Source organism: Lucilia sericata, unplaced genomic scaffold (genome assembly GCF_015586225.1).
Source record: "Lucilia sericata isolate MDLA Ls3-8-SP2 unplaced genomic scaffold, ASM1558622v1 Contig001147F_arrow, whole genome shotgun sequence".
NCBI classification, from domain to species: Eukaryota; Metazoa; Arthropoda; class Insecta; order Diptera; family Calliphoridae; genus Lucilia; species Lucilia sericata.
This window is the reverse complement of record NW_023995118.1, coordinates 1-26,568: the sequence shown is the minus strand read 5'-3', so window position 1 is coordinate 26,568 and position 26,568 is coordinate 1. Positions and strand designations below refer to the sequence as shown.

At 27.6% G+C, this 26,568-nt stretch overlaps 1 protein-coding gene across 1 annotated transcript in view; it reads left to right on the top strand.

Annotated features, from left to right (window-relative positions):
• LOC119610276 overlaps positions 1–26,560 on the top strand; it is a gene marked incomplete at its 3' end in the record, with an annotated part of 70,725 nt that extends 44,165 nt beyond the window's left edge. The window contains 8 exon segments of the mRNA XM_037965421.1: positions 19,731–20,659; positions 20,746–20,908; positions 20,910–21,457; positions 21,460–23,899; positions 23,983–24,680; positions 24,683–25,660; positions 25,663–26,157; positions 26,160–26,560. Coding sequence (XP_037821349.1) covers positions 19,731–20,659; positions 20,746–20,908; positions 20,910–21,457; positions 21,460–23,899; positions 23,983–24,680; positions 24,683–25,660; positions 25,663–26,157; positions 26,160–26,560 — 6,652 coding nt within the window.
• Positions 26,561–26,568: the final 8 nt, after the last annotated feature.

Sequence of the window (26,568 nt, the reverse complement as noted above, 5' to 3'; positions counted from 1 at the left end):
GTACACCTTAACCATAATTGCATTATTCCTGACCATCAGTTTGGTGACAGAAGAAAGCACAGCACTATCGAACAAGTAGATCGAATAACTACTCTTATTCGGAAGGCCTTCGAAAGCAAGCAATATTGCTCAGCATTATTCATAGATATTTCTCAAGCTTTCGATAAAGTCTGGCACGATGGACTAATACACAAAATTATCACATTACTACCTGCGAATGTTCACAAACTGCTTAAAAACTACATATATTAAAGATCTTTTCAAACAGATCAAAAGATGTGATCTCTTCACGTCGAAAAATATATGCTGGAGTACCCCAGGGGAGTATTCTAGGTCCGTTCCTATATATTTTATATACTGCAGATATGCCAACGAGCGCACTGACTCACACATCTACATTTGCGGACGATACCGCTTTTGTAAGTATACATGAAAACCCTTCAATAGCTTCTGAACAACTCCAGTCTCACATCGGCGAATTGGAAAAGTGGCTGGACAATTGGAAAATAAAAGTCAATGCAACAAAATGTACTCACGTTACATTTACTTTAAGACGGGAAAATTGTCCTCCAGTACAGATAAACAATATAAAAATTCCTGAACAAAGCCATGTGAGATATCTTGGTATCCACCTTGATCGCCGCTTAACATGGACTCACCACATTGAAGTCAAGATTACACAGATAAAGTCAGCTCAAATGTACTGGCTAATTGGACCACGGTCTGCTCTAGACTTGGAGTACAAAGTGCTTTTGTACAAAACAATTATAAAACCGATATTGCTATACGGCATTCAACTCCTCCTCATCTAATGTTGAAAAATTACAAAGAAAGCAGTCAGCACTATTAAGTTCAATAACAGGTGCCCCGTGGTACATTCGCAATAGTAATATTCATAGGGATCTCAATGTCCCCGTAATACGCGAGGAGATCAAACTCTCATGTTAAAGCTACATGTCGAAACTAATGGATCATCCAAATCCCCTTGCCAGGGAGTTGCTGTCATTTGAGGGTCATAGACCACTGAGAAGAACGGAAACATTGGATTTTGCCAGATAATCAAATTATCGAGAACTTTTGTTGAAATTGCAGCGGCAATAACAACGTTAGTTATAGTTTAGGTTATGATTTTAATACTTATTGTAAATTTATAAGAAAGATTTAATAAAGAATAAATAAAACGAATAAAAAACAAATGTAGAAATATCTTTCATATTTCTAAAAATTCAACTGAATAGTAAAACATTTCACAAAATCTTCTAATTTTGTCAACGATTTATTTTAGAAAGTCACAGTTGTTATTCTAGAAAGAGTCTTACATTCAGTTACAAATTTAAAAAAGTGAAAAGATTTCTCAAAATCTCTAAAATATGAATCTTGCAAACTTCTAAAAAGTCAACTAATAGTGAAATATTTCGCAAAATCTTGAACATTATCGACTGCTTGATATTTAGGACGATTTTTTTCTAGAAAGTGACTTAAATGGTGAAATATTTCACAAAATCTTACAATAGTGAAATATTTCACAAAATGTTGCAATGTACTGAACAGTTGATTTTCTACAAACAAAAGTAGAAATAATTTGTAAAAAGCCAAATGAATAGAGACATATTTCACAAAATCTTCTAATTTTGTCAACAATTTCTTTTAGAATGTAACATAAATAATGAAATATTTCACAAAATCCTGCAATTTACTGAATAGTTGATCTTCTAGAAACAGTCCTTAACAAATTTAAAAATTGCAAAGATTTCTCAAATTTGCTATAAAAATTACTGAGCAGTAGATTTTTAGGACATTTTTCTAAAAAGTCAAATGAATATTTCACACAAAATCTTCTAATTTGTCAAAGATTTTTCCTAGAAAGTCAACCAAATAGTGAGATATTTCACAAAATCTTGCAGCTGAACAGTTTATTTTCTAGAGACATTCTTACATTCATTTACAAAAAGCCAACTGAATAGTGAAATATTTCGCAAAATCTTGAACATTTTCGACTGCTCGATTTTTAGGACATTTTCTACGATTTTTTGTAGAAAGTGACCTAAATAGTGAAATATTTCACAAAATCTTACAATTTACTGAAATAGTCTTACATTCAGTTACAAATTTAAAAAAAATGTAACGATTTCACAAAATTTCTAAAAACTCAACTGAATAGTGAAATATTTCACAAAATTAGAAATATCTTGAAAATTTATGAAAAGTCAACTGGATATTGAAATCTTTTACAAAATCTTCTAAGTTTGTCATCGTGTACTCAACATTTGATTTTCTACAAACAAACATAAATAGTGAAATGTTTCCAAAAATCCTGCAATTTACGGAATAGTTGATATTCTAGAAACAGTCCTTAACAAATTTAAAAAATGCAAAGATTTCTCAAATTCGCTGTAAAAATTTTAAATATTTGCAAAATTCTAAAAAGCCAACTGATAGCGAAATATTTCACAAAATCTTGAAAATTACTGTGCAGTTGATTTTTAGGAAATTTTCTAAAAAGTCAAATGAATAGTCAAATATTTCACAAAATCTTCTAATTTGTCAAAGATTTTTCCTAGAATATCACCAAATAGTGAAATATTTCACAAAATCTTACAGCTTGTAGTGGTGTGGTTTGTCAGCTGTTTGTTTAAATAAACAAACAGACAACATAAAGAACAACAAAAAGGGACAGAGTGACCATATTGCCAGCGGCGCTGGTATGCCCGCGTATTGCGCGGCTAAAGCTCGCCGGGTGGGGTGGTTCTTGCCGGCAATCTGGACCACAAACACACACTAACACAAAAACTCATACCAGCATTTAGGGTATTTACTAAAAAAGGGCTGAAAGTAGTCCTGCATCTCCCTACGGTCATACCTATACACAACATGGCCCTCCCTCTCGAGGATTCATCCTCGCCTTAACGTCATCTTCGTCGACGTCCCGAGTGTTCCCTGCAAACGATGACTTCCCCTACTTACCGCCGCTTTTCAAAAAATTTAACCACTCATATTAATGATAAAACCTTTTAACATTTCATTAAAACGTTATAAACATAATTTTATTAATTACTAGAATATTTAGTTTAAGGTAAGATTTAAGATTTTTATCAGCAATATTCAACAATTTGAGTTTAAAGGAGAAATTTTATTTACAAATTTTGATTTTCTTTTCTTTTTCCGTTTTAGCAAATTTCCATTACAATATCTTGATTTCAAAACAATTATTTAGCTTTAAGTACAATATCAAATCATTAAATTGTTAAGTTTTAATATTAAGTTTTGTATTTTATTTAGATTTAAGTTTTAACTTTTTAATGCAATATTTAGTTTTAAGTTCAAGTTTTAATTTTTTTTTTCCAAAACAACTTTTAGATTTTCAAGTTTTAACTTTTAGTTTTGACAAATTTGTTAAATTCTTTTAGCTTTTAGGGTTATCAAATCTTTCTTTAGTTTTTAGGTTTTTGTAGATTTTTAAGTTTTATAAATTAGCGTATAAATTTAGCTTTTAAGTTAAAAATAGGCTTTAGATTTGAAATAGCTTTTAAGCAGATATAAGAATTTAGCTCGTAAGTTTTTGCATTTAACTAAAATTTAGATTTTAGCTTCTATATTCGTAATGATTTTCTCCTCTTTCTTTTCAGGTCCTACGGCAACGATGTTGGCAGGTGTAGCTATGTGGTTTCTGTCGTCCGTATTGTGTCCAGGTTCGGGTAATTCACGTACGTATCAAATATTAAACCTCTTTTAAATAATTTGTGATATTATATTTTCCTTTTTTTTATATATCTATATAAAAATGAGCATCTGCTGCAAAATTGCCGCGAATCCTTGGGAAAAAAACGAGTCAACCAAATGATGAAATATTTCACAAAATCTTGCCATGCACTGAACAGTTGATTTTCTAGAAACAAAGGTAAGAATATCTTTCAAATTTCTAAAAGGCTAACTGAATAGAGACATATTTCACAACATCTTTTAATTCTGTCAACGATTTCTTTTAGAAAGGCACATAAATAGTGAAATATTTCAGAAAATCCTGCAATTTACTGAATAGTTGATATTCTAGAAATAGTCTTATATTCAGTTACAAATTTAAAAAATGCAAAGATTTCTCAAATTATTTATAAAAATTTGATATATCTGGCAAAATTCTAAAAAGTCAACCAAATGATGAAATATTTCACAAAACCTTGCCATGCACTGAACAGTTGATTTTCTACAAACAAAGGTAAGAATATCTTGCAAACTTCTAAAAAGCTAACTGAATAGAGACATATTTCACAAAATCTTCTAATTTGTCAAAGATTTTTCCTTTTACAAAATCCCTATAAAATGTATAGTGAAAAGTTTCACAAATGTAGAAATATCTTTTATATTTCTAAAAATTCAACTGATAGTAAAATATTTCACAAAATCTTCTAATTTTGTCAACGATTTATGTTATAAAGTCACACAAATAGTGAAATATTTCACAAAATCCTACAATTTACTGAAGAGTTGATATTCTTGAAATGGTCTTACATTCAGTTACAAATTTAAAGAATGCAAAATTTTCATAAAACATCTATAAAAAGTAAAAATATCTTGCAAATTTCTAAAAAGTCTACTTAATAGAGACATATTTCAAAAAATATTCGAATTTTGTCAACGACTTATTTTATAAAGTCACACAAATAGTGAAATATTTCCCAAAATCTTGAAATTTACTGAATTCAAAAAAAATTCAAAATGCTCAACTGAGTAGTAAAATATTTCACAAAAGTAGAAATATCTTACAAATTTATGAAAAATCAAATGAATAGTCGAATATTTCACAAAATCCTTCCATGCACTCAACAGTTGATTTTCTAGAAACAAAAGTAGAAATATCTTGTAAATTTCTAAAAAGCTAACTAAATAGAGACATATTTCACAAAACCTTCTAATTCTGTCAACGATTTCTTTTAGAAATTCACATAAATAGTGAAATATTTCACAAAATCATGCAATTTACTGAATAGTTGATATTCTAGAAATAGTCTTACATTCAGTTACAAATTTAAAAAATACAAAGATTTCTCAAATTCTTTATAAAAATTTGATATATCGTGCTAAATTCTAAAAGGTCAACCAAATAGTGATATATTTCACAAAATCTTGCCATGCACTAAACATTTGATTTTCTAGAAACAAAAGTAGGAATTTCTTGCAAATTTCTAAAATGTCAACTGAGTAGTAAATATTTCACAAAATCTTGAAAATTACTGAGCAAAATTCTAAAAAGTCAACCAAATTGTGAAATATTTCACAAAATCTTTGCCATGCACTGAACAGTTGATTTTCTAGAAACAAAGGTAAGAATATCTTGCAAATTTCTAAAAAGCTAACTGAATAGAGACATATTTCACAAAGTCGTTTAATTCTGTCAACGATTTCTTTTAGAAAGGCACATAAATAGTGAAATATTTCACAAAATCCTGCAATTTACTGAATAGTTGATATTCTAGAAATAGTCTTAAATTCAGTTACAAATTTAAAAAATATAAAGATTTCTCAAATTCTGTATAAAAATTTGATATATCTTGCAAAATTGTAAAAAGTCAACCAAATGCTAAAATAATCACATAAATAGTGAAATATTTCACAAAATCCTGCAATTTACTGAATAGTTGATATTCTAGAAATAGTCTTACATTCAGTTACAAATTTAAAAAATGCAAATATTTCTCAAATTGTTTATAAAAATTTGATATATCTTGCAAAATTCTAAAAGGTCAACTAAACATTTGATTTTCTAGAAACACAAGTAGGAATATCTTGCAAATTTCTAAAAAGTCATCTGAGTAGTAGATATTTCACAAAATCTTGAAAATTACTGAGCAGTTAATTTTTATGACTTTTCTAAAAAGTCAAATGAATAGTGAAATATTCCACAAAATCTTCTAAATAGTGAAATATTTCACAAAATCTTGCAGCTGAACAGTTGATTTTCTAGAAACAGTCTTACATTCAGTTACAAATTTAAAAAAATACACAAATCTCTAAAAAGCTAACTGAATAGAGACATATTTCACAAAATCTTTTAATTCTGTGAACGATTTCTTTTAGAAAGGCACATAAATAGTGAAATATTTCACAAAATCCTGCAATTTACTGAATAGTTGATATTCTAGAAATAGTCTTACATTCAGTTACAAATTTAAAAAATATAAAGATTTCTCAAATTCTGTATAAAAATTTGATATATCTTGCAAAATTGTAAAAAGTCAACCAAATGCTAAAATATATCACATAAATAGTGAAATATTTCACAAAATCCTGCAATTTACTGAATAGTTGATATTCTAGAAATGTCTTACATTCAGTTACAAATTTAAAAAATGCAAATATTTCTCAAATTCTTTATAAAAATTTGCTATATCTTGCAAAATTCTAAAAGGTCAACCAAATGGTGATATATTTCACAAAATCTTTCCATGCACTAAACATTTGATTTTCTAGAAACACAAGTAGGAATATCTTGCAAATTTCTAAAAATTCATCTGAGTAGTAGATATTTCACAAAATCTTGAAAATTACTGAGCAGTTAATTTTTATGACTTTTCTAAAAAGTCAAATGAATAGTGAAATATTCCACAAAATCTTCTAAATAGTGAAATATTTCACAAAATCTGTAAATATTTCACAAAATCTTGAAAATTACTGAGCAGTTAATTTTTATGACTTTTTCTAAAAAGTCAAATTAATAGTGAAATATTCCACAAAATTTTCTAAATAGTGAAATATTTCACAAAATCTTTTAGAAAGGCACATAAATAGTGAAATATTTCACAAAATCCTGCAATTTACTGAATAGTTGATATTCTAGAAATAGTCTTACATTCAGTTACAAATTTAAAAATATAAAGATTTCTCAAATTCTGTATAAAAATTTGATATATCTTGCAAAATTGTAAAAAGTCAACCAAATGCTAAAATATATCACATAAATAGTGAAATATTTCACAAAATCCTGCAATTAACTGAATAGTTGATATTCTAGAAATAGTCTTACATTCAGTTACAAATTTAAAAAATGCAAATATTTCTCAAATTCTTTATAAAAATTTGATATATCTTGCAAAATTCTAAAAGGTCAACTAAACATTTGATTTTCTAGAAACACAAGTAGGAATATCTTGCAAATTTCTAAAAAGTCATCTGAGTAGTAGATATTTCACAAAATCTTGAAAATTACTGAGCAGTTAATTTTTATGACTTTTCTAAAAAGTCAAATGAATAGTGAAATATTCCACAAAATCTTCTAAATAGTGAAATATTTCACAAAATCTTGCAGCTGAACAGTTGATTTTCTAGAAACAGTCTTACATTCAGTTACAAATTTAAAAAAATACACAAATCTCTAAAAAGCTAACTGAATAGAGACATATTTCACAAAATCTTTTAATTCTGTGAACGATTTCTTTTAGAAAGGCACATAAATAGTGAAATATTTCACAAAATCCTGCAATTTACTGAATATTTGATATTCTAGAAATAGTCTTACATTCAGTTACAAATTTAAAAAATATAAAGATTTCTCAAATTCTGTATAAAAATTTGATATATCTTGCAAAATTGTAAAAAGTCAACCAAATGCTAAAATATATCACATAAATAGTGAAATATTTCACAAAATCCTGCAATTTACTGAATAGATGATATTCTAGAAATAGTCTTACATTCAGTTACAAATTTAAAAAATGCAAATATTTCTCAAATTCTTTATAAAAATTTGATATATCTTGCAAAATTCTAAAAGGTCAACTAAACATCTGATTTTCTAGAAACACAAGTAGGAATATCTTGCAAATTTCTAAAAAGTCATCTGAGTAGTAGATATTTCACAAAATCTTGAAAATTACTGAGCAGTTAATTTTTATGACTTTTCTAAAAAGTCAAATGAATAGTGAAATATTCCACAAAATCTTCTAAATAGTGAAATATTTCACAAAATCTTGCAGCTGAACAGTTGATTTTCTAGAAACAGTCTTACATTCAGTTACAAATTTAAAAAAATGCACAAATCTCTAAAAAGCTAACTGAATAGAGACATATTTCACAAAATCTTTTAATTCTGTGAACGATTTCTTTTAGAAAGGCACATAAATAGTGAAATATTTCACAAAATCCTGCAATTTACTGAATAGTTGATATTCTAGAAATAGTCTTACATTCAGTTACAAATTTAAAAAATATAAAGATTTCTCAAATTCTGTATAAAAATTTGATATATCTTGCAAAATTGTAAAAAGTCAACCAAATGCTAAAATATATCACATAAATAGTGAAATATTTCACAAAATCCTGCAATTTACTGAATAGATGATATTCTAGAAATAGTCTTACATTCAGTTACAAATTTAAAAAATGCAAATATTTCTCAAATTCTTTATAAAAATTTGATATATCTTGCAAAATTCTAAAAGGTCAACTAAACATTTGATTTTCTAGAAACACAAGTAGGAATATCTTGCAAATTTCTAAAAAGTCATCTGAGTAGTAGATATTTCACAAAATCTTGAAAATTACTGAGCAGTTAATTTTTATGACTTTTCTAAAAAGTCAAATGAATAGTGAAATATTCCACAAAATCTTCTAAATAGTGAAATATTTCACAAAATCTGTAAATATTTCACAAAATCTTGAAAATTACTGAGCAGTTAATTTTTATGACTTTTTCTAAAAAGTCAAATTAATAGTGAAATATTCCACAAAATTTTCTAAATAGTGAAATATTTCACAAAATCTTTTAGAAAGGCACATAAATAGTGAAATATTTCACAAAATCCTGCAATTTACTGAATAGTTGATATTCTAGAAATAGTCTTACATTCAGTTACAAATTTAAAAAATATAAAGATTTCTCAAATTCTGTATAAAAATTTGATATATCTTGCAAAATTGTAAAAAGTCAACCAAATGCTAAAATATATCACATAAATAGTGAAATATTTCACAAAATCCTGCAATTAACTGAATAGTTGATATTCTAGAAATAGTCTTACATTCAGTTACAAATTTAAAAAATGCAAATATTTCTCAAATTCTTTATAAAAATTTGATATATCTTGCAAAATTCTAAAAGGTCAACTAAACATTTGATTTTCTAGAAACACAAGTAGGAATATCTTGCAAATTTCTAAAAAGTCATCTGAGTAGTAGATATTTCACAAAATCTTGAAAATTACTGAGCAGTTAATTTTTATGACTTTTCTAAAAAGTCAAATGAATAGTGAAATATTCCACAAAATCTTCTAAATAGTGAAATATTTCACAAAATCTTGCAGCTGAACAGTTGATTTTCTAGAAACAGTCTTACATTCAGTTACAAATTTAAAAAAATGCACAAATCTCTAAAAAGCTAACTGAATAGAGACATATTTCACAAAATCTTTTAATTCTGTGAACGATTTCTTTTAGAAAGGCACATAAATAGTGAAATATTTCACAAAATCCTGCAATTTACTGAATAGTTGATATTCTAGAAATAGTCTTACATTCAGTTACAAATTTAAAAAATATAAAGATTTCTCAAATTCTGTATAAAAATTTGATATATCTTGCAAAATTGTAAAAAGTCAACCAAATGCTAAAATATATCACATAAATAGTGAAATATTTCACAAAATCCTGCAATTTACTGAATAGATGATATTCTAGAAATAGTCTTACATTCAGTTACAAATTTAAAAAATGCAAATATTTCTCAAATTCTTTATAAAAATTTGATATATCTTGCAAAATTCTAAAAGGTCAACTAAACATCTGATTTTCTAGAAACACAAGTAGGAATATCTTGCAAATTTCTAAAAAGTCATCTGAGTAGTAGATATTTCACAAAATCTTGAAAATTACTGAGCAGTTAATTTTTATGACTTTTCTAAAAAGTCAAATGAATAGTGAAATATTCCACAAAATCTTCTAAATAGTGAAATATTTCACAAAATCTTGCAGCTGAACAGTTGATTTTCTAGAAACAGTCTTACATTCAGTTACAAATTTAAAAAAATGCACAAATCTCTAAAAAGCTAACTGAATAGAGACATATTTCACAAAATCTTTTAATTCTGTGAACGATTTCTTTTAGAAAGGCACATAAATAGTGAAATATTTCACAAAATCCTGCAATTTACTGAATAGTTGATATTCTAGAAATAGTCTTACATTCAGTTACAAATTTAAAAAATATAAAGATTTCTCAAATTCTGTATAAAAATTTGATATATCTTGCAAAATTGTAAAAAGTCAACCAAATGCTAAAATATATCACATAAATAGTGAAATATTTCACAAAATCCTGCAATTTACTGAATAGATGATATTCTAGAAATAGTCTTACATTCAGTTACAAATTTAAAAAATGCAAATATTTCTCAAATTCTTTATAAAAATTTGATATATCTTGCAAAATTCTAAAAGGTCAACTAAACATTTGATTTTCTAGAAACACAAGTAGGAATATCTTGCAAATTTCTAAAAAGTCATCTGAGTAGTAGATATTTCACAAAATCTTGAAAATTACTGAGCAGTTAATTTTTATGACTTTTCTAAATAGTGAAATATTTCACAAAATCTTGCAGCTGAACAGTTGATTTTCTAGAAACAGTCTTACATTCAGTTACAAATTTAAAAAAATGCACAAATCTCTAAAAAGCTAACTGAATAGAGACATATTTCACAAAATCTTTTAACTCTGTGAACGATTTCTTTTAGAAAGGCACATAAATAGTGAAATATTTCACAAAATCCTGCAATTTACTGAATAGTTGATATTCTAGAAATAGTCTTACATTCAGTTTCAAATTTAAAAAATACAAAGATTTCTCAAATTCTTTATAAAAATTTGATATATCTTGCCAAATTGTAAAAGGTCAACCAAATGGTGAAATATTTCACAAAATCCTGCAATTTACTGAATAGTTGATATTCTAGAAATAGTCTTACATTCTGTTACAAATTTAAAAAATGCAAAGATTTCTCAAATTCTTTATAAAAATTTGATATATCTTGCAAAATTCTAAAAAGTCAACCAAATGATGAAATATTTCACAAAATCTTGCCATGCACTGAACAGTTGATTTTCTACAAACAAAGGTAAGAATATCTTGCAAATTTCTAAAAAGCAAATTTTTCTATTCAGGACTATTTCACAAAATCTTTTAATTCTGTCAACGATTTCTTTTAGAAAGTCACATAAATAGTGAAATATTTCACAAAATCCTGCAATTTACTGAATAGTTGATATTCTAGAAACAGTCTTACATTCAGTTACAAATTTAAAAAATACAAAGATTTCTCAAATTCTTTATAAAAAATTATAAAAATATCTTGCAAAATTGTAAAAAGTCAACCAAATGCTGAAATATATCACATAAGTAGTGAAATATTTCACAAAATCCAGCAATTTACTGAATAGTTGATATTCTAGAAATACTCTTACATTCAGTTACAAATTTAAAAAATGCAAATATTTCTCAAATTCTTTATAAAAATTTGATATATCTTGTAAAATTCTAAAAGGTCAACCAAATGGTGAAATATTTCACAAAATCTTGCCATGCACTAAACATTTGAATTTCTGGAAACAAAAGTAGGAATATCCTGCAAATTTCTAAAAAGTCAACTGTAAATATTTCACAAAATCTTGAAAATTACTGAGCAGTTAATTTTTATGACTTTTCTAAAAAGTCAAATTAATAGTGAAATATTCCACAAAATCTTCTAAATAGTGAAATATTTAACAAAATCTTTTAGAAAGGCACATAAATAGTGAAATATTTCACAAAATCTTGCAATTTACTGAATAGTTCATATTCTAGAAATAGTCTTACATTCAGTTACAAATTTAAAAAATATAAAGATTTCTCAAATTCTGAATAAAAATTTGATATATCTTGCAAAATTGTAAAAAGTCAACCAAATGCTAAAATATATCACATAAATAGTGAAATATTTCACAAAATCCTGCAATTTACTGAATAGTTGATATTTTAGAAATAGTCTTACATTCAGTTACAAATTTAAAAAATGCAAATATTTCTCAAATTCTTTATAAAAATTTGATATATCTTGCAAATTCTAAAAGGTCAACCAAATGGTGATATATTTCACAAAATCTTGTCATGCACTAAACATTTGATTTTCTAGAAACACAAGTAGGAATATCTTGCAAATTTCTAAAAAGTCATCTGAGTAGTAGATATTTCACAAAATCTTGAAAATTACTGAGCAGTTAATTTTTATGACTTTTCTAAAAAGTCAAATGAATAGTGAAATATTCCACAAAATCTTGTAAATAGTGAAATATTTCACAAAATCTGTAAATATTTCACAAAATCTTGAAAATTACTGAGCAGTTAATTTTTATGACTTTTTCTAAAAAGTCAAATTAATAGTGAAATATTCCACAAAATTTTCTAAATAGTGAAATATTTCACAAAATCTTTTAGAAAGGCACATAAATAGTGAAATATTTCACAAAATCCTGCAATTTACTGAATAGTTGATATTCTAGAAATAGTCTTACATTCAGTTACAAATTTAAAAAATATAAAGATTTCTCAAATTCTGTATAAAAATTTGATATATCTTGCAAAATTGTAAAAAGTCAACCAAATGCTAAAATATATCACATAAATAGTGAAATATTTCACAAAATCCTGCAATTTACTGAATAGATGATATTCTAGAAATAGTCTTACATTCAGTTACAAATTTAAAAAATGCAAATATTTCTCAAATTCTTTATAAAAATTTGATATATCTTGCAAAATTCTAAAAGGTCAACTAAACATCTGATTTTCTAGAAACACAAGTAGGAATATCTTGCAAATTTCTAAAAAGTCATCTGAGTAGTAGATATTTCACAAAATCTTGAAAATTACTGAGCAGTTAATTTTTATGACTTTTCTAAAAAGTCAAATGAATAGTGAAATATTCCACAAAATCTTCTAAATAGTGAAATATTTCACAAAATCTTGCAGCTGAACAGTTGATTTTCTAGAAACAGTCTTACATTCAGTTACAAATTTAAAAAAATGCACAAATCTCTAAAAAGCTAACTGAATAGAGACATATTTCACAAAATCTTTTAATTCTGTGAACGATTTCTTTTAGAAAGGCACATAAATAGTGAAATATTTCACAAAATCCTGCAATTTACTGAATAGTTGATATTCTAGAAATAGTCTTACATTCAGTTACAAATTTAAAAAATATAAAGATTTCTCAAATTCTGTATAAAAATTTGATATATCTTGCAAAATTGTAAAAAGTCAACCAAATGCTAAAATATATCACATAAATAGTGAAATATTTCACAAAATCCTGCAATTTACTGAATAGATGATATTCTAGAAATAGTCTTACATTCAGTTACAAATTTAAAAAATGCAAATATTTCTCAAATTCTTTATAAAAATTTGATATATCTTGCAAAATTCTAAAAGGTCAACTAAACATTTGATTTTCTAGAAACACAAGTAGGAATATCTTGCAAATTTCTAAAAAGTCATCTGAGTAGTAGATATTTCACAAAATCTTGAAAATTACTGAGCAGTTAATTTTTATGACTTTTCTAAAAAGTCAAATGAATAGTGAAATATTCCACAAAATCTTCTAAATAGTGAAATATTTCACAAAATCTGTAAATATTTCACAAAATCTTGAAAATTACTGAGCAGTTAATTTTTATGACTTTTTCTAAAAAGTCAAATTAATAGTGAAATATTCCACAAAATTTTCTAAATAGTGAAATATTTCACAAAATCTTTTAGAAAGGCACATAAATAGTGAAATATTTCACAAAATCCTGCAATTTACTGAATAGTTGATATTCTAGAAATAGTCTTACATTCAGTTACAAATTTAAAAAATATAAAGATTTCTCAAATTCTGTATAAAAATTTGATATATCTTGCAAAATTGTAAAAAGTCAACCAAATGCGAAAATATATCACATAAATAGTGAAATATTTCACAAAATCCTGCAATTAACTGAATAGTTGATATTCTAGAAATAGTCTTACATTCAGTTACAAATTTAAAAAATGCAAATATTTCTCAAATTCTTTATAAAAATTTGATATATCTTGCAAAATTCTAAAAGGTCAACTAAACATTTGATTTTCTAGAAACACAAGTAGGAATATCTTGCAAATTTCTAAAAAGTCATCTGAGTAGTAGATATTTCACAAAATCTTGAAAATTACTGAGCAGTTAATTTTTATGACTTTTCTAAAAAGTCAAATGAATAGTGAAATATTCCACAAAATCTTCTAAATAGTGAAATATTTCACAAAATCTTGCAGCTGAACAGTTGATTTTCTAGAAACAGTCTTACATTCAGTTACAAATTTAAAAAAATGCACAAATCTCTAAAAAGCTAACTGAATAGAGACATATTTCACAAAATCTTTTAATTCTGTGAACGATTTCTTTTAGAAAGGCACATAAATAGTGAAATATTTCACAAAATCCTGCAATTTACTGAATAGTTGATATTCTAGAAATAGTCTTACATTCAGTTACAAATTTAAAAAATATAAAGATTTCTCAAATTCTGTATAAAAATTTGATATATCTTGCAAAATTGTAAAAAGTCAACCAAATGCTAAAATATATCACATAAATAGTGAAATATTTCACAAAATCCTGCAATTTACTGAATAGATGATATTCTAGAAATAGTCTTACATTCAGTTACAAATTTAAAAAATGCAAATATTTCTCAAATTCTTTATAAAAATTTGATATATCTTGCAAAATTCTAAAAGGTCAACTAAACATCTGATTTTCTAGAAACACAAGTAGGAATATCTTGCAAATTTCTAAAAAGTCATCTGAGTAGTAGATATTTCACAAAATCTTGAAAATTACTGAGCAGTTAATTTTTATGACTTTTCTAAAAAGTCAAATGAATAGTGAAATATTCCACAAAATCTTCTAAATAGTGAAATATTTCACAAAATCTTGCAGCTGAACAGTTGATTTTCTAGAAACAGTCTTACATTCAGTTACAAATTTAAAAAAATGCACAAATCTCTAAAAAGCTAACTGAATAGAGACATATTTCACAAAATCTTTTAATTCTGTGAACGATTTCTTTTAGAAAGGCACATAAATAGTGAAATATTTCACAAAATCCTGCAATTTACTGAATAGTTGATATTCTAGAAATAGTCTTACATTCAGTTACAAATTTAAAAAATATAAAGATTTCTCAAATTCTGTATAAAAATTTGATATATCTTGCAAAATTGTAAAAAGTCAACCAAATGCTAAAATATATCACATAAATAGTGAAATATTTCACAAAATCCTGCAATTTACTGAATAGATGATATTCTAGAAATAGTCTTACATTCAGTTACAAATTTAAAAAATGCAAATATTTCTCAAATTCTTTATAAAAATTTGATATATCTTGCAAAATTCTAAAAGGTCAACTAAACATTTGATTTTCTAGAAACACAAGTAGGAATATCTTGCAAATTTCTAAAAAGTCATCTGAGTAGTAGATATTTCACAAAATCTTGAAAATTACTGAGCAGTTAATTTTTATGACTTGTCTAAATAGTGAAATATTTCACAAAATCTTGCAGCTGAACAGTTGATTTTCTAGAAACAGTCTTACATTCAGTTACAAATTTAAAAAAATGCACAAATCTCTAAAAAGCTAACTGAATAGAGACATATTTCACAAAATCTTTTAACTCTGTGAACGATTTCTTTTAGAAAGGCACATAAATAGTGAAATATTTCACAAAATCCTGCAATTTACTGAATAGTTGATATTCTAGAAATAGTCTTACATTCAGTTTCAAATTTAAAAAATACAAAGATTTCTCAAATTCTTTATAAAAATTTGATATATCTTGCTAAATTGTAAAAGGTCAACCAAATGGTGAAATATTTCACAAAATCCTGCAATTTACTGAATAGTTGATATTCTAGAAATAGTCTTACATTCTGTTACAAATTTAAAAAATGCAAAGATTTCTCAAATTCTTTATAAAAATTTGATATATCTTGCAAAATTCTAAAAAGTCAACCAAATGATGAAATATTTCACAAAATCTTGCCATGCACTGAACAGTTGATTTTCTACAAACAAAGGTAAGAATATCTTGCAAATTTCTAAAAAGCAAATTTTTCTATTCAGGACTATTTCACAAAATCTTTTAATTCTGTCAACGATTTCTTTTAGAAAGTCACATAAATAGTGAAATATTTCACAAAATCCTGCAATTTACTGAATAGTTGATATTCTAGAAACAGTCTTACATTCAGTTACAAATTTAAAAAATACAAAGATTTCTCAAATTCTTTATAAAAAATTATAAAAATATCTTGCAAAATTGTAAAAAGTCAACCAAATGCTGAAATATATCACATAAGTAGTGAAATATTTCACAAAATCCAGCAATTTACTGAATAGTTGATATTCTAGAAATACTCTTACATTCAGTTACAAATTTAAAAAATGCAAATATTTCTCAAATTCTTTATAAAAATTTGATATATCTTGCAAAATTCTAAAAGGTCAACCAAATGGTGAAATATTTCACAAAATCTTGCCATGCACTAAACATTTGAATTTCTGGAAACAAAAGTAGGAATATCCTGCAAATTTCTAAAAAGTCAACTGTAAATATTTCACAAAATCTTGAAAATTACTGAGCACTTAATTTTTATGACTTTTCTAAAAAGTCAAATTAATAGTGAAATATTCCACAAAATCTTCTAAATAGTGAAATATTTAACAAAATCTTTTAGAAAGGCACATAAATAGTGAAATATTTCACAAAATCTTGCAATTTACTGAATAGTTCATATTCTAGAAATAGTCTTACATTCAGTTACAAATTTAAAAAATATAAAGATTTCTCAAATTCTGAATAAAAATTTGATATATCTTGCAAAATTGTAAAAAGTCAACCAAATGCTAAAATATATCACATAAATAGTGAAATATTTCACAAAATCCTGCAATTTACTGAATAGTTGATATTTTAGAAATAGTCTTACATTCAGTTACAAATTTAAAAAATGCAAATATTTCTCAAATTCTTTATAAAAATTTGATATATCTTGCAAAATTCTAAAAGGTCAACCAAATGGTGATATATTTCACAAAATCTTGTCATGCACTAAACATTTGATTTTCTAGAAACACAAGTAGGAATATCTTGCAAATTTCTAAAAAGTCATCTGAGTAGTAGATATTTCACAAAATCTTGAAAATTACTGAGCAGTTAATTTTTATGACTTTTCTAAAAAGTCAAATGAATAGTGAAATATTCCACAAAATCTTGTAAATAGTGAAATATTTCACAAAATCTGTAAATATTTCACAAAATCTTGAAAATTACTGAGCAGTTAATTTTTATGACTTTTTCTAAAAAGTCAAATTAATAGTGAAATATTCCACAAAATCTTCTAAATAGTGAAATATTTCACAAAATCTTTTAGAAAGGCACATAAATAGTGAAATATTTCACAAAATCCTGCAATTTACTGAATAGTTGATATTCTAGAAATAGTCTTACATTCAGTTACAAATTTAAAAAATATAAAGATTTCTCAAATTCTGTATAAAAATTTGATATATCTTGCAAAATTGTAAAAAGTCAACCAAATGCTAAATATATCACATAAATAGTGAAATATTTCACAAAATCCTGCAATTTACTGAATAGTTGATATTCTAGAAACAGTCTTACATTCAGTTACAAATTTAAAAAATGCAAATATTTCTCAAATTCTTTATAAAAATTTGATATATCTTGCAAAATTCTAAAAGGTCAACCAAATGGTGATATATTTCACAAAATCTTGCCATGCACTAAACATTTGATTTTCTAGAAACACAAGTAGGAATATCATATCCACAAAATCTTGTAAATAGTGAAATATTTCACAAAATCTGTAAATATTTCACAAAATCTTGAAAATTACTGAGCAGTTAATTTTTATGACTTTTCTAAAAAGTCAAATGAATAGTGAAATATTCCACAAAATCTTCTAAATAGCGAAATATTTCACAAAATCTTGCAGCTGAACAGTTGATTTTCTAGAAACAGTCTTACATTCAGTTACAAATTTAAAAAAATGCACAAATCTCTAAAAAGCTAACTGAATAGAGACATATTTCACAAAATCTTTTAATTCTGTGAACGATTTCTTTTAGAAAGGCACATAAATAGTGAAATATTTCACAAAATCCTGCAATTTACTGAATAGTTGGTGTTCTAGAAATAGTCTTACATTCAGTTACAAATTTAAATCTCAAATTCTTTATAAAAATTTGATATATCTTGCCAAATTGTAAAAATTCAACCAAATGGTGAAATATTTCACGTAAATAGTGAAATATTTCACAAAATCCTGCAATTTACTGAATAGTTGATATTCTAGAAATAGTCTTACATTCTGTTACAAATTTAAAAAATGCAAAGATTTCTCAAATTCTTTATAAAAATTTGATATATCAGTTAACAACCTAAATGTTATTAACCTTTTTTTATTTTAACTACACGATTCGTTTTTATTATTTGCAATCTATTCAAAATAAATTGTTTCAAATTTTGAAACTCCGTTTTTGCTGACACCATGTCTGCAATAAATAAAAGTAAAACTGAAATAAAATTGATGACTCTTGCTTTTTATAACTCTTGCTTAAGCTTTAAGTTAAGTTTATTTAAAATTATATTCATTCGTTCTTTGATTGTAAACTAAACAGTTGGGAAATGAAAAGAATAAAATTTAAAATTAAAAGAAAACAATAAAATAAATTAACTGGCGCCCGAGCAAAAAGGATACCTTTTAACTAGCACTGTGTTACATGTTCCAAACACGACCTCAAGAAGCTCATCTGGACACATTTACAACAAGTACAAGTTATTCCAGCCCGACCTAAAGAAGCTCACCGCTGGACACATCACCGTTGGATTTATCAAGACAGCGATTACTACAATTGGTACAGCGGAGGACCACTAGTAGTTGAAAGACAAAAAGGAACAACCCAAAACTGTCGGTAGTAAGATGTGGGGTATCATCATATTAATGTAAGTTAGCATTTAATACAGAAATTAAGTTATAGAAAATAAGAAAGTGGAAAAAGTGAATTAATTAAGAAAATTTAATACAAGTAAATTATTAGAAAAGTGGAAAAAAGAAAAATTAAAATTATCAATAATATTGTGAAATAAGAAGTGAATAACTAGAATTAAATTAAGGAAAATTAAAAGTAATTAAATCAAAGAAAAGAAGTGAAGATAAAATTGATCAACAATTTTACAAGTAATAAATAATAAACTGAAAATAACTAGAATAACTAGAATTAAATTAAGGAAAATTAAAAGTAATTGAATCATAGGAAAGAAGTGAAGGTTAAATTGATCAACAATATTACAAGTAAAATAATTTTGAATACAAAAAATTTTTTTTAAAGTTTTAAGAAATTCTCTGTTACTAACAAAATCTCATAACCCTAATCATGGCAAATCCATCTAACCTAATAAGACCAATGGATCAGATATAGTAATAGAAGAAAGACATAGGAACAACATAGGTGAATTAGATAAGATTCCTGATATTGTCCGATGTTTGAGAGAATTTTCAGGTAATCCTGCTGAGTTTAATTCTTGGAGGAAAAGCGTAGAAAGGGTCCTGGAAATTTATGATAATTTTAAAAGAACTGCAAAATATTTCGGAATATTAAGCGTTATCCGCAACAAAATTATAGGTAATGCAGACGCAGCCCTAGAATCATATAATACTCCTCTTAATTGGAAGAGTATCGTTAAGTGCTTAACACTTCACTATGGGGATAAGCGTGATTTAGGTACTCTAGAATATCAGATGACTTCATTGATTCAAGGCAAAAACTCTATACAAGGTTTTTATCAGGAAGTTTATACCCATCTGTCCTTAATATTAAATAAAATAGGATGTATGGAGATAGGCAAGGAATCAGCTATGTTACTGACACAGACATATCGCGATAAAGCCTTAGATACCTTTATAAGAGGTCTCAATGGAAAATTACCCAAATTATTAGGAATCCGCGAACCATCAGATTTACCACAAGCATTGCACTTATGCTTAAAATTAGAAAACCAAAACTTTAGAGCAGAATACGCCTATAATCACAATAATATTAAACCACAAAGACAATTTCAACCACCTCAACCAAAACGAAATGTTAATTTAAATAAAGCACCATTTTATCCTGAACTTACCCTACAACGGCCTAGTAACGCAAGGCAATGGGACACATTTCAATATCAGAATAATCAAAGGTCATATCGACAACCCTTTTTTAACCCACATTCCCAGTTACACAATCAGCCCAGACAACAATTCCAACCACAAGCTCCATACTTTCAACAAAATTTCAAACCATCAAGACCTACAGCTTCAAAGCCACAAAGACCCGAACCAATGGACATTGATCATTCTATTCAGTCCAAAAACATTAATTACCAAAATAGACCCCGTCAAACAAATCAATTTCATGGCAAAAGGCCTATACCCTCATCACTAAACACCCCAATGCCACATAATAAATTGCAAAGAAATTTTCACATTGCAGTCAATGAAGAACTTCCTTCTAATGATATGTCATATAACCAAAATGACAATTCCAATAGTTACGAAAATAATTACCGACAAGCGATTCAAGACGAAAATCTTCAAGATTACATACAAGATTATTACCAACAAGAAATCGAACAGGGAAATACCCACACCGAAGATTTATCAGATATCCATTTTTTAGATTAGCGCATTCTTCACTTCCATATTTTAAATGTAAAACAGAGAATGGCCAAATATTAAAAATATTAATTGATACTGGCTCTAATAAAAATTATATCCAGCCTTCTCTAGTAACCAATTCTAAATGAAAACCCCTTTTTTGCGAATTCTATATCCGGCAACATACAAATTACACACCACACTTTCGTAAATATCTTCAACATACCAAATCATAAAATAAAATTTTATATCTTGCCGTCGTTGAAATCTTTTCATGGCATTCTTAGTCATGACAGCTTAGAAGAACTTAATGCAGTAATCCATGTAAAAGAACAATACATGTTAATAGATAATGTTAAAAAAATTAAAATTTATCAGCATATTTCCCAATCAATCAATAAGGTTGAACTAAGAACCGACCATTTGAACAAAACCCAAATAGCAAAGCTAGAAGAAGCAATTCACATGTATCCGAATTTATTTACAGAACCTAACCATAAATTAACCTACACTTCTCGAGTGCAGGGAGAAATTAGAACAACTACTGATACACCAGTCTTTTCAAAAACATATCCCTACCCTATGGCACTAAAAAGTGAAATAGAGAAACAAGTACTTGAGCTTTTAAATGATGGAATAATTCGACCATCAAAGTCCCCATATAATGCACCTGTTTGCATCGTTCCAAAAAAATGGATGCATCAGGAGAGAAAAAATATAGAATGGTAATAGATTACAGGAAATTGAACTCAATTACTGTGCCAGACCGTTATCCGATTCCGGAGATAAATGAGGTATTATCAAACCTAGGGGAAAACAAATATTTTTCCGTTATAGATCTAAAAAGTGGTTTTCATCAGATCCCACTTAAGGAAAGTGATATTGAGAAAACTGCATTTTCCATTAATAATGGAAAATTTGAATTTGTACGTCTTCCTTTCGGATTGAAGAATTCTCCTTCAATTTTCCAATGCACTTTAGATGATGTTTTGAGGGAACACATAGGGAAAATTTGTTATGTCTATATAGATGACATAATTATATTTGGCAAGAATGAAACTGATCATTTTCAAAATTTACATAAAGTCTTCCGAACAATAGAATCTGCAAACTTCAAAGTTCAACTCGATAAATGTGAATTTGCAAAACAACAAATAGAATTTTTAGGATTTATTGTAGACATTAATGGTATTAAAACCAACCCCGATAAAGTAAGGGCAATAGTTAATATATCTCCACCCAAAACATTGAAAGATTTAAGAAGTTTCCTTGGTATGTCAGGTTATTATCGTCGTTTTATACGAGATTATGCGAAACTAGCTAAACCCCTGACATCCCTTTTAAGAGGGGAGGATGGACGCGTTTCTAAAAACGCATCCAAAAATAAAAGAATATTCTTGGATCAAGATGCAATAGACTCATTTCAAAAAATAAAAAATTCAATGACCTCAGAGGATATTATTCTCTCACATCCAAACTTTGAAAAAGACTTTGACTTAACAACCGACGCTTCCGAATATGCAATTGGAGCAGTCTTATCACAAGATCGCAAACCAATAACATTTCTTTCAAGAACATTAAATAAGACAGAAGAACATTACGCAACGAATGAAAAAGAGATGTTGGCGATAATTTGGGCACTCACCACATTAAGAAACTATCTGTATGGGTCAAGAAAAATAAATATTTTCACAGACCACCAACCGCTGACTTTCGCTCTTAGCAGCAAAAATACAAACAGCAAAATGAAAAGATGGAAAGCTATCCTAGAGGAATACAATTACGAATTAAAATACCAACCAGGCAAGACCAATGTAGTCGCTGATGCATTATCCAGACCCCCACAAATAAATTCCATGACGGCGACTCAACATAGCTCTGAAAGTTCGTCGCATAACTTAATACCCGCTATAGAATGTCCCATAAATGCTTTTAAGAATCAACTCTTTATATTAGTAGACGACCAGGAAAAATACGAATTTAAAATCCCTTTTCCAACATATCACAGGCATGTTATAAAACAACCCCATTATTCGAAAGAAGATTTAATAACTGTATTAAAGAAGTATTTGAACCCAAGTGTGATTAATGGACTTTTCACAAGTGAACCAATTATGGGAATTATACAAGAATTTTATCCTGAACATTTCAAAAACTTTAAGGTCAGATTTACCCAAAGCATAGTACAAGATATAACAAATGAAAGTGAACAAGAAGAAATAATAATATCGGAACATAAAAGGGCACATCGGAATGGAAAAGAGAACAGAGAACAAATTAGACAAAAATATTATTTTCCCAAAATGGCGGAAAAAACCAATAGAATAGTGAAAACCTGTAAAATTTGTAAGGAACAAAAATATGATCGTCATCCAAATAAACCTAGTTTTGAAGTCACACCAATTCCAAAGAAACCAGGAGAGATAATTCATGTTGACATCTACTCGACCGAGAAAAATCTGGTCCTTACAGCTATTGACAAATTTTCGAAATATGCGCAGGCAAAAATTTTGAAATCACGAGCAATAGAGGATATAAAAGAACCTCTTAGGGAATTAATTTTGGCATTTGGTGTCCCTAATTCAATAGTAATAGATAATGAAAAATCCCTAAATTCTGCTACAATAAAATTTCTGCTTCATGATCAATTTGGAATAAATATTTACACTACACCCCCATACTGCAGTACTGTTAATGGACAAGTAGAAAGATTTCATTCCACACTTTCGGAAATCATGAGATGTTTAAAACCGGAAAAACTTCACACCTCATTTCATGACTTACTTACAAAGTCAATTTATGAATACAACTCCTCAATTCACTCTGTTACTAGAAAAAAACCAATAGAAATATTTTTTGGTAGGAAGTGTAGAAATCAAAAGGAAATAGAAGATGAGCGAAAAGAAATTAGTAATAGATTAAAAGAAAGACAAGAACAAGACTTAGAAAAACATAACAAGGATAGAGATAAAATTAAAAATTATTCAGTAGGTGAAAAGATTTATGTTAAGGTAAACAAAAGGTTAGGATCGAAACTGTCTCCTCGGTACAGAGAGGAAATAGTGAAAGAAGATAGAAATACTACGATTTTAACTAATTCAGGAAAGATAGTTCATAAAAGTAATATTAAAAGGTAAATTGTTCTACAAAATCTTCAAGATTACATACAAGATTATTACCAACAAGAAATCGAACAGGGAAATACCCACACCGAAGATTTATCAGATATCCATTTTTTAGATTAGCGCATTCTTCACTTCCATATTTTAAATGTAAAACAGAGAATGACCAAATATTAAAAATATTAATTGATACTGGCTCTAATAAAAATTATATCCAGCCTTCTCTAGTAACCAAACCAATTCTAAATGAAAACCCCTTTTTTGCGAATTCTATATCTGGCAACATACAAATTACACACCACACTTTCGTAAATATCTTCAACATACCAAATCATAAAATAAAATTTTATATCTTGCCGTCGTTGAAATCTTTTCATGGCATTCTTAGTCATGACAGCTTAGAAGAACTTAATGCAGTAATCCATGTAAAAGAACAATACATGTTAATAGATAATGTTAAAAAAATTAAAATTTATCAGCATATTTCCCAATCAATCAATAAGGTTGAACTAAGAACCGACCATTTGAACAAAACCCAAATAGCAAAGCTAGAAGAAGCAATTCACATGTATCCGAATTTATTTACAGAACCTAACCATAAATTAACCTACACTTCTCGAGTGCAGGGAGAAATTAGAACAACTACTGATACACCAGTCTTTTCAAAAACATATCCCTACCCTATGGCACTAAAAAGTGAAATAGAGAAACAAGTACTTGAGCTTTTAAATGATGGAATAATTCGACCATCAAAGTCCCCATATAATGCACCTGTTTGGATCGTTCCAAAAAAATGGATGCATCAGGAGAGAAAAAATATAGAATGGTAATAGATTACAGGAAATTGAACTCAATTACTGTGCCAGACCGTTATCCGATTCCGGAGATAAATGAGGTATTATCAAACCTAGGGGAAAACAAATATTTTTCCGTTATAGATCTAAAAAGTGGTTTTCATCAGATCCCACTTAAGGAAAGTGATATTGAGAAAACTGCATTTTCCATTAATAATGGAAAATTTGAATTTGTACGTCTTCCTTTCGGATTGAAGAATTCTCCTTCAATTTTCCAATGCACTTTAGATGATGTTTTGAGGGAACACATAGGGAAAATTTGTTATGTCTATATAGATGACATAATTATATTTGGCAAGAATGAAACTGATCATTTTCAAAATTTACATAAAGTCTTCCGAACAATAGAATCTGCAAACTTCAAAGTTCAACTCGATAAATGTGAATTTGCAAAACAACAAATAGAATTTTTAGGATTTATTGTAGACATTAATGGTATTAAAACCAACCCCGATAAAGTAAGGGCAATAGTTAATATATCTCCACCCAAAACATTGAAAGATTTAAGAAGTTTCCTTGGTATGTCAGGTTATTATCGTCGTTTTATACGAGATTATGCGAAACTAGCTAAACCCCTGACATCCCTTTTAAGAGGGGAGGATGGACGCGTTTCTAAAAACGCATCCAAAAATAAAAGAATATTCTTGGATCAAGATGCAATAGACTCATTTCAAAAAATAAAAAATTCAATGACCTCGGAGGATATTATTCTCTCACATCCAAACTTTGAAAAAGACTTTGACTTAACAACCGACGCTTCCGAATATGCAATTGGAGCAGTCTTATCACAAGATCGCAAACCAATAACATTTCTTTCAAGAACATTAAATAAGACAGAAGAACATTACGCAACGAATGAAAAAGAGATGTTGGCGATAATTTGGGCACTCACCACATTAAGAAACTATCTGTATGGGTCAAGAAAATAAATATTTTCACAGACCACCAACCGCTGACTTTCGCTCTTAGCAGCAAAAATACAAACAGCAAAATGAAAAGATGGAAAGCTATCCTAGAGGAATACAATTACGAATTAAAATACCAACCAGGCAAGACCAATGTAGTCGCTGATGCATTATCCAGACCCCCACAAATAAATTCCATGACGGCGACTCAACATAGCTCTGAAAGTTCGTCGCATAACTTAATACCCGCTATAGAATGTCCCATAAATGCTTTTAAGAATCAACTCTTTATATTAGTAGACGACCAGGAAAAATACGAATTTAAAATCCCTTTTCCAACATATCACAGGCATGTTATAAAACAACCCCATTATTCGAAAGAAGATTTAATAACTGTATTAAAGAAGTATTTGAACCCAAGTGTGATTAATGGACTTTTCACAAGTGAACCAATTATGGGAATTATACAAGAATTTTATCCTGAACATTTCAAAAACTTTAAGGTCAGATTACCCAAAGCATAGTACAAGATATAACAAATGAAAGTGAACAAGAAGAAATAATAATATCGGAACATAAAAGGGCACATCGGAATGGAAAAGAGAACAGAGAACAAATTAGACAAAAATATTATTTTCCCAAAATGGCGGAAAAAACCAATAGAATAGTGAAAACCTGTAAAATTTGTAAGGAACAAAAATATGATCGTCATCCAAATAAACCTAGTTTTGAAGTCACACCAATTCCAAAGAAACCAGGAGAGATAATTCATGTTGACATCTACTCGACCGAGAAAAATCTGGTCCTTACAGCTATTGACAAATTTTCGAAATATGCGCAGGCAAAAATTTTGAAATCACGAGCAATAGAGGATATAAAAGAACCTCTTAGGGAATTAATTTTGGCATTTGGTGTCCCTAA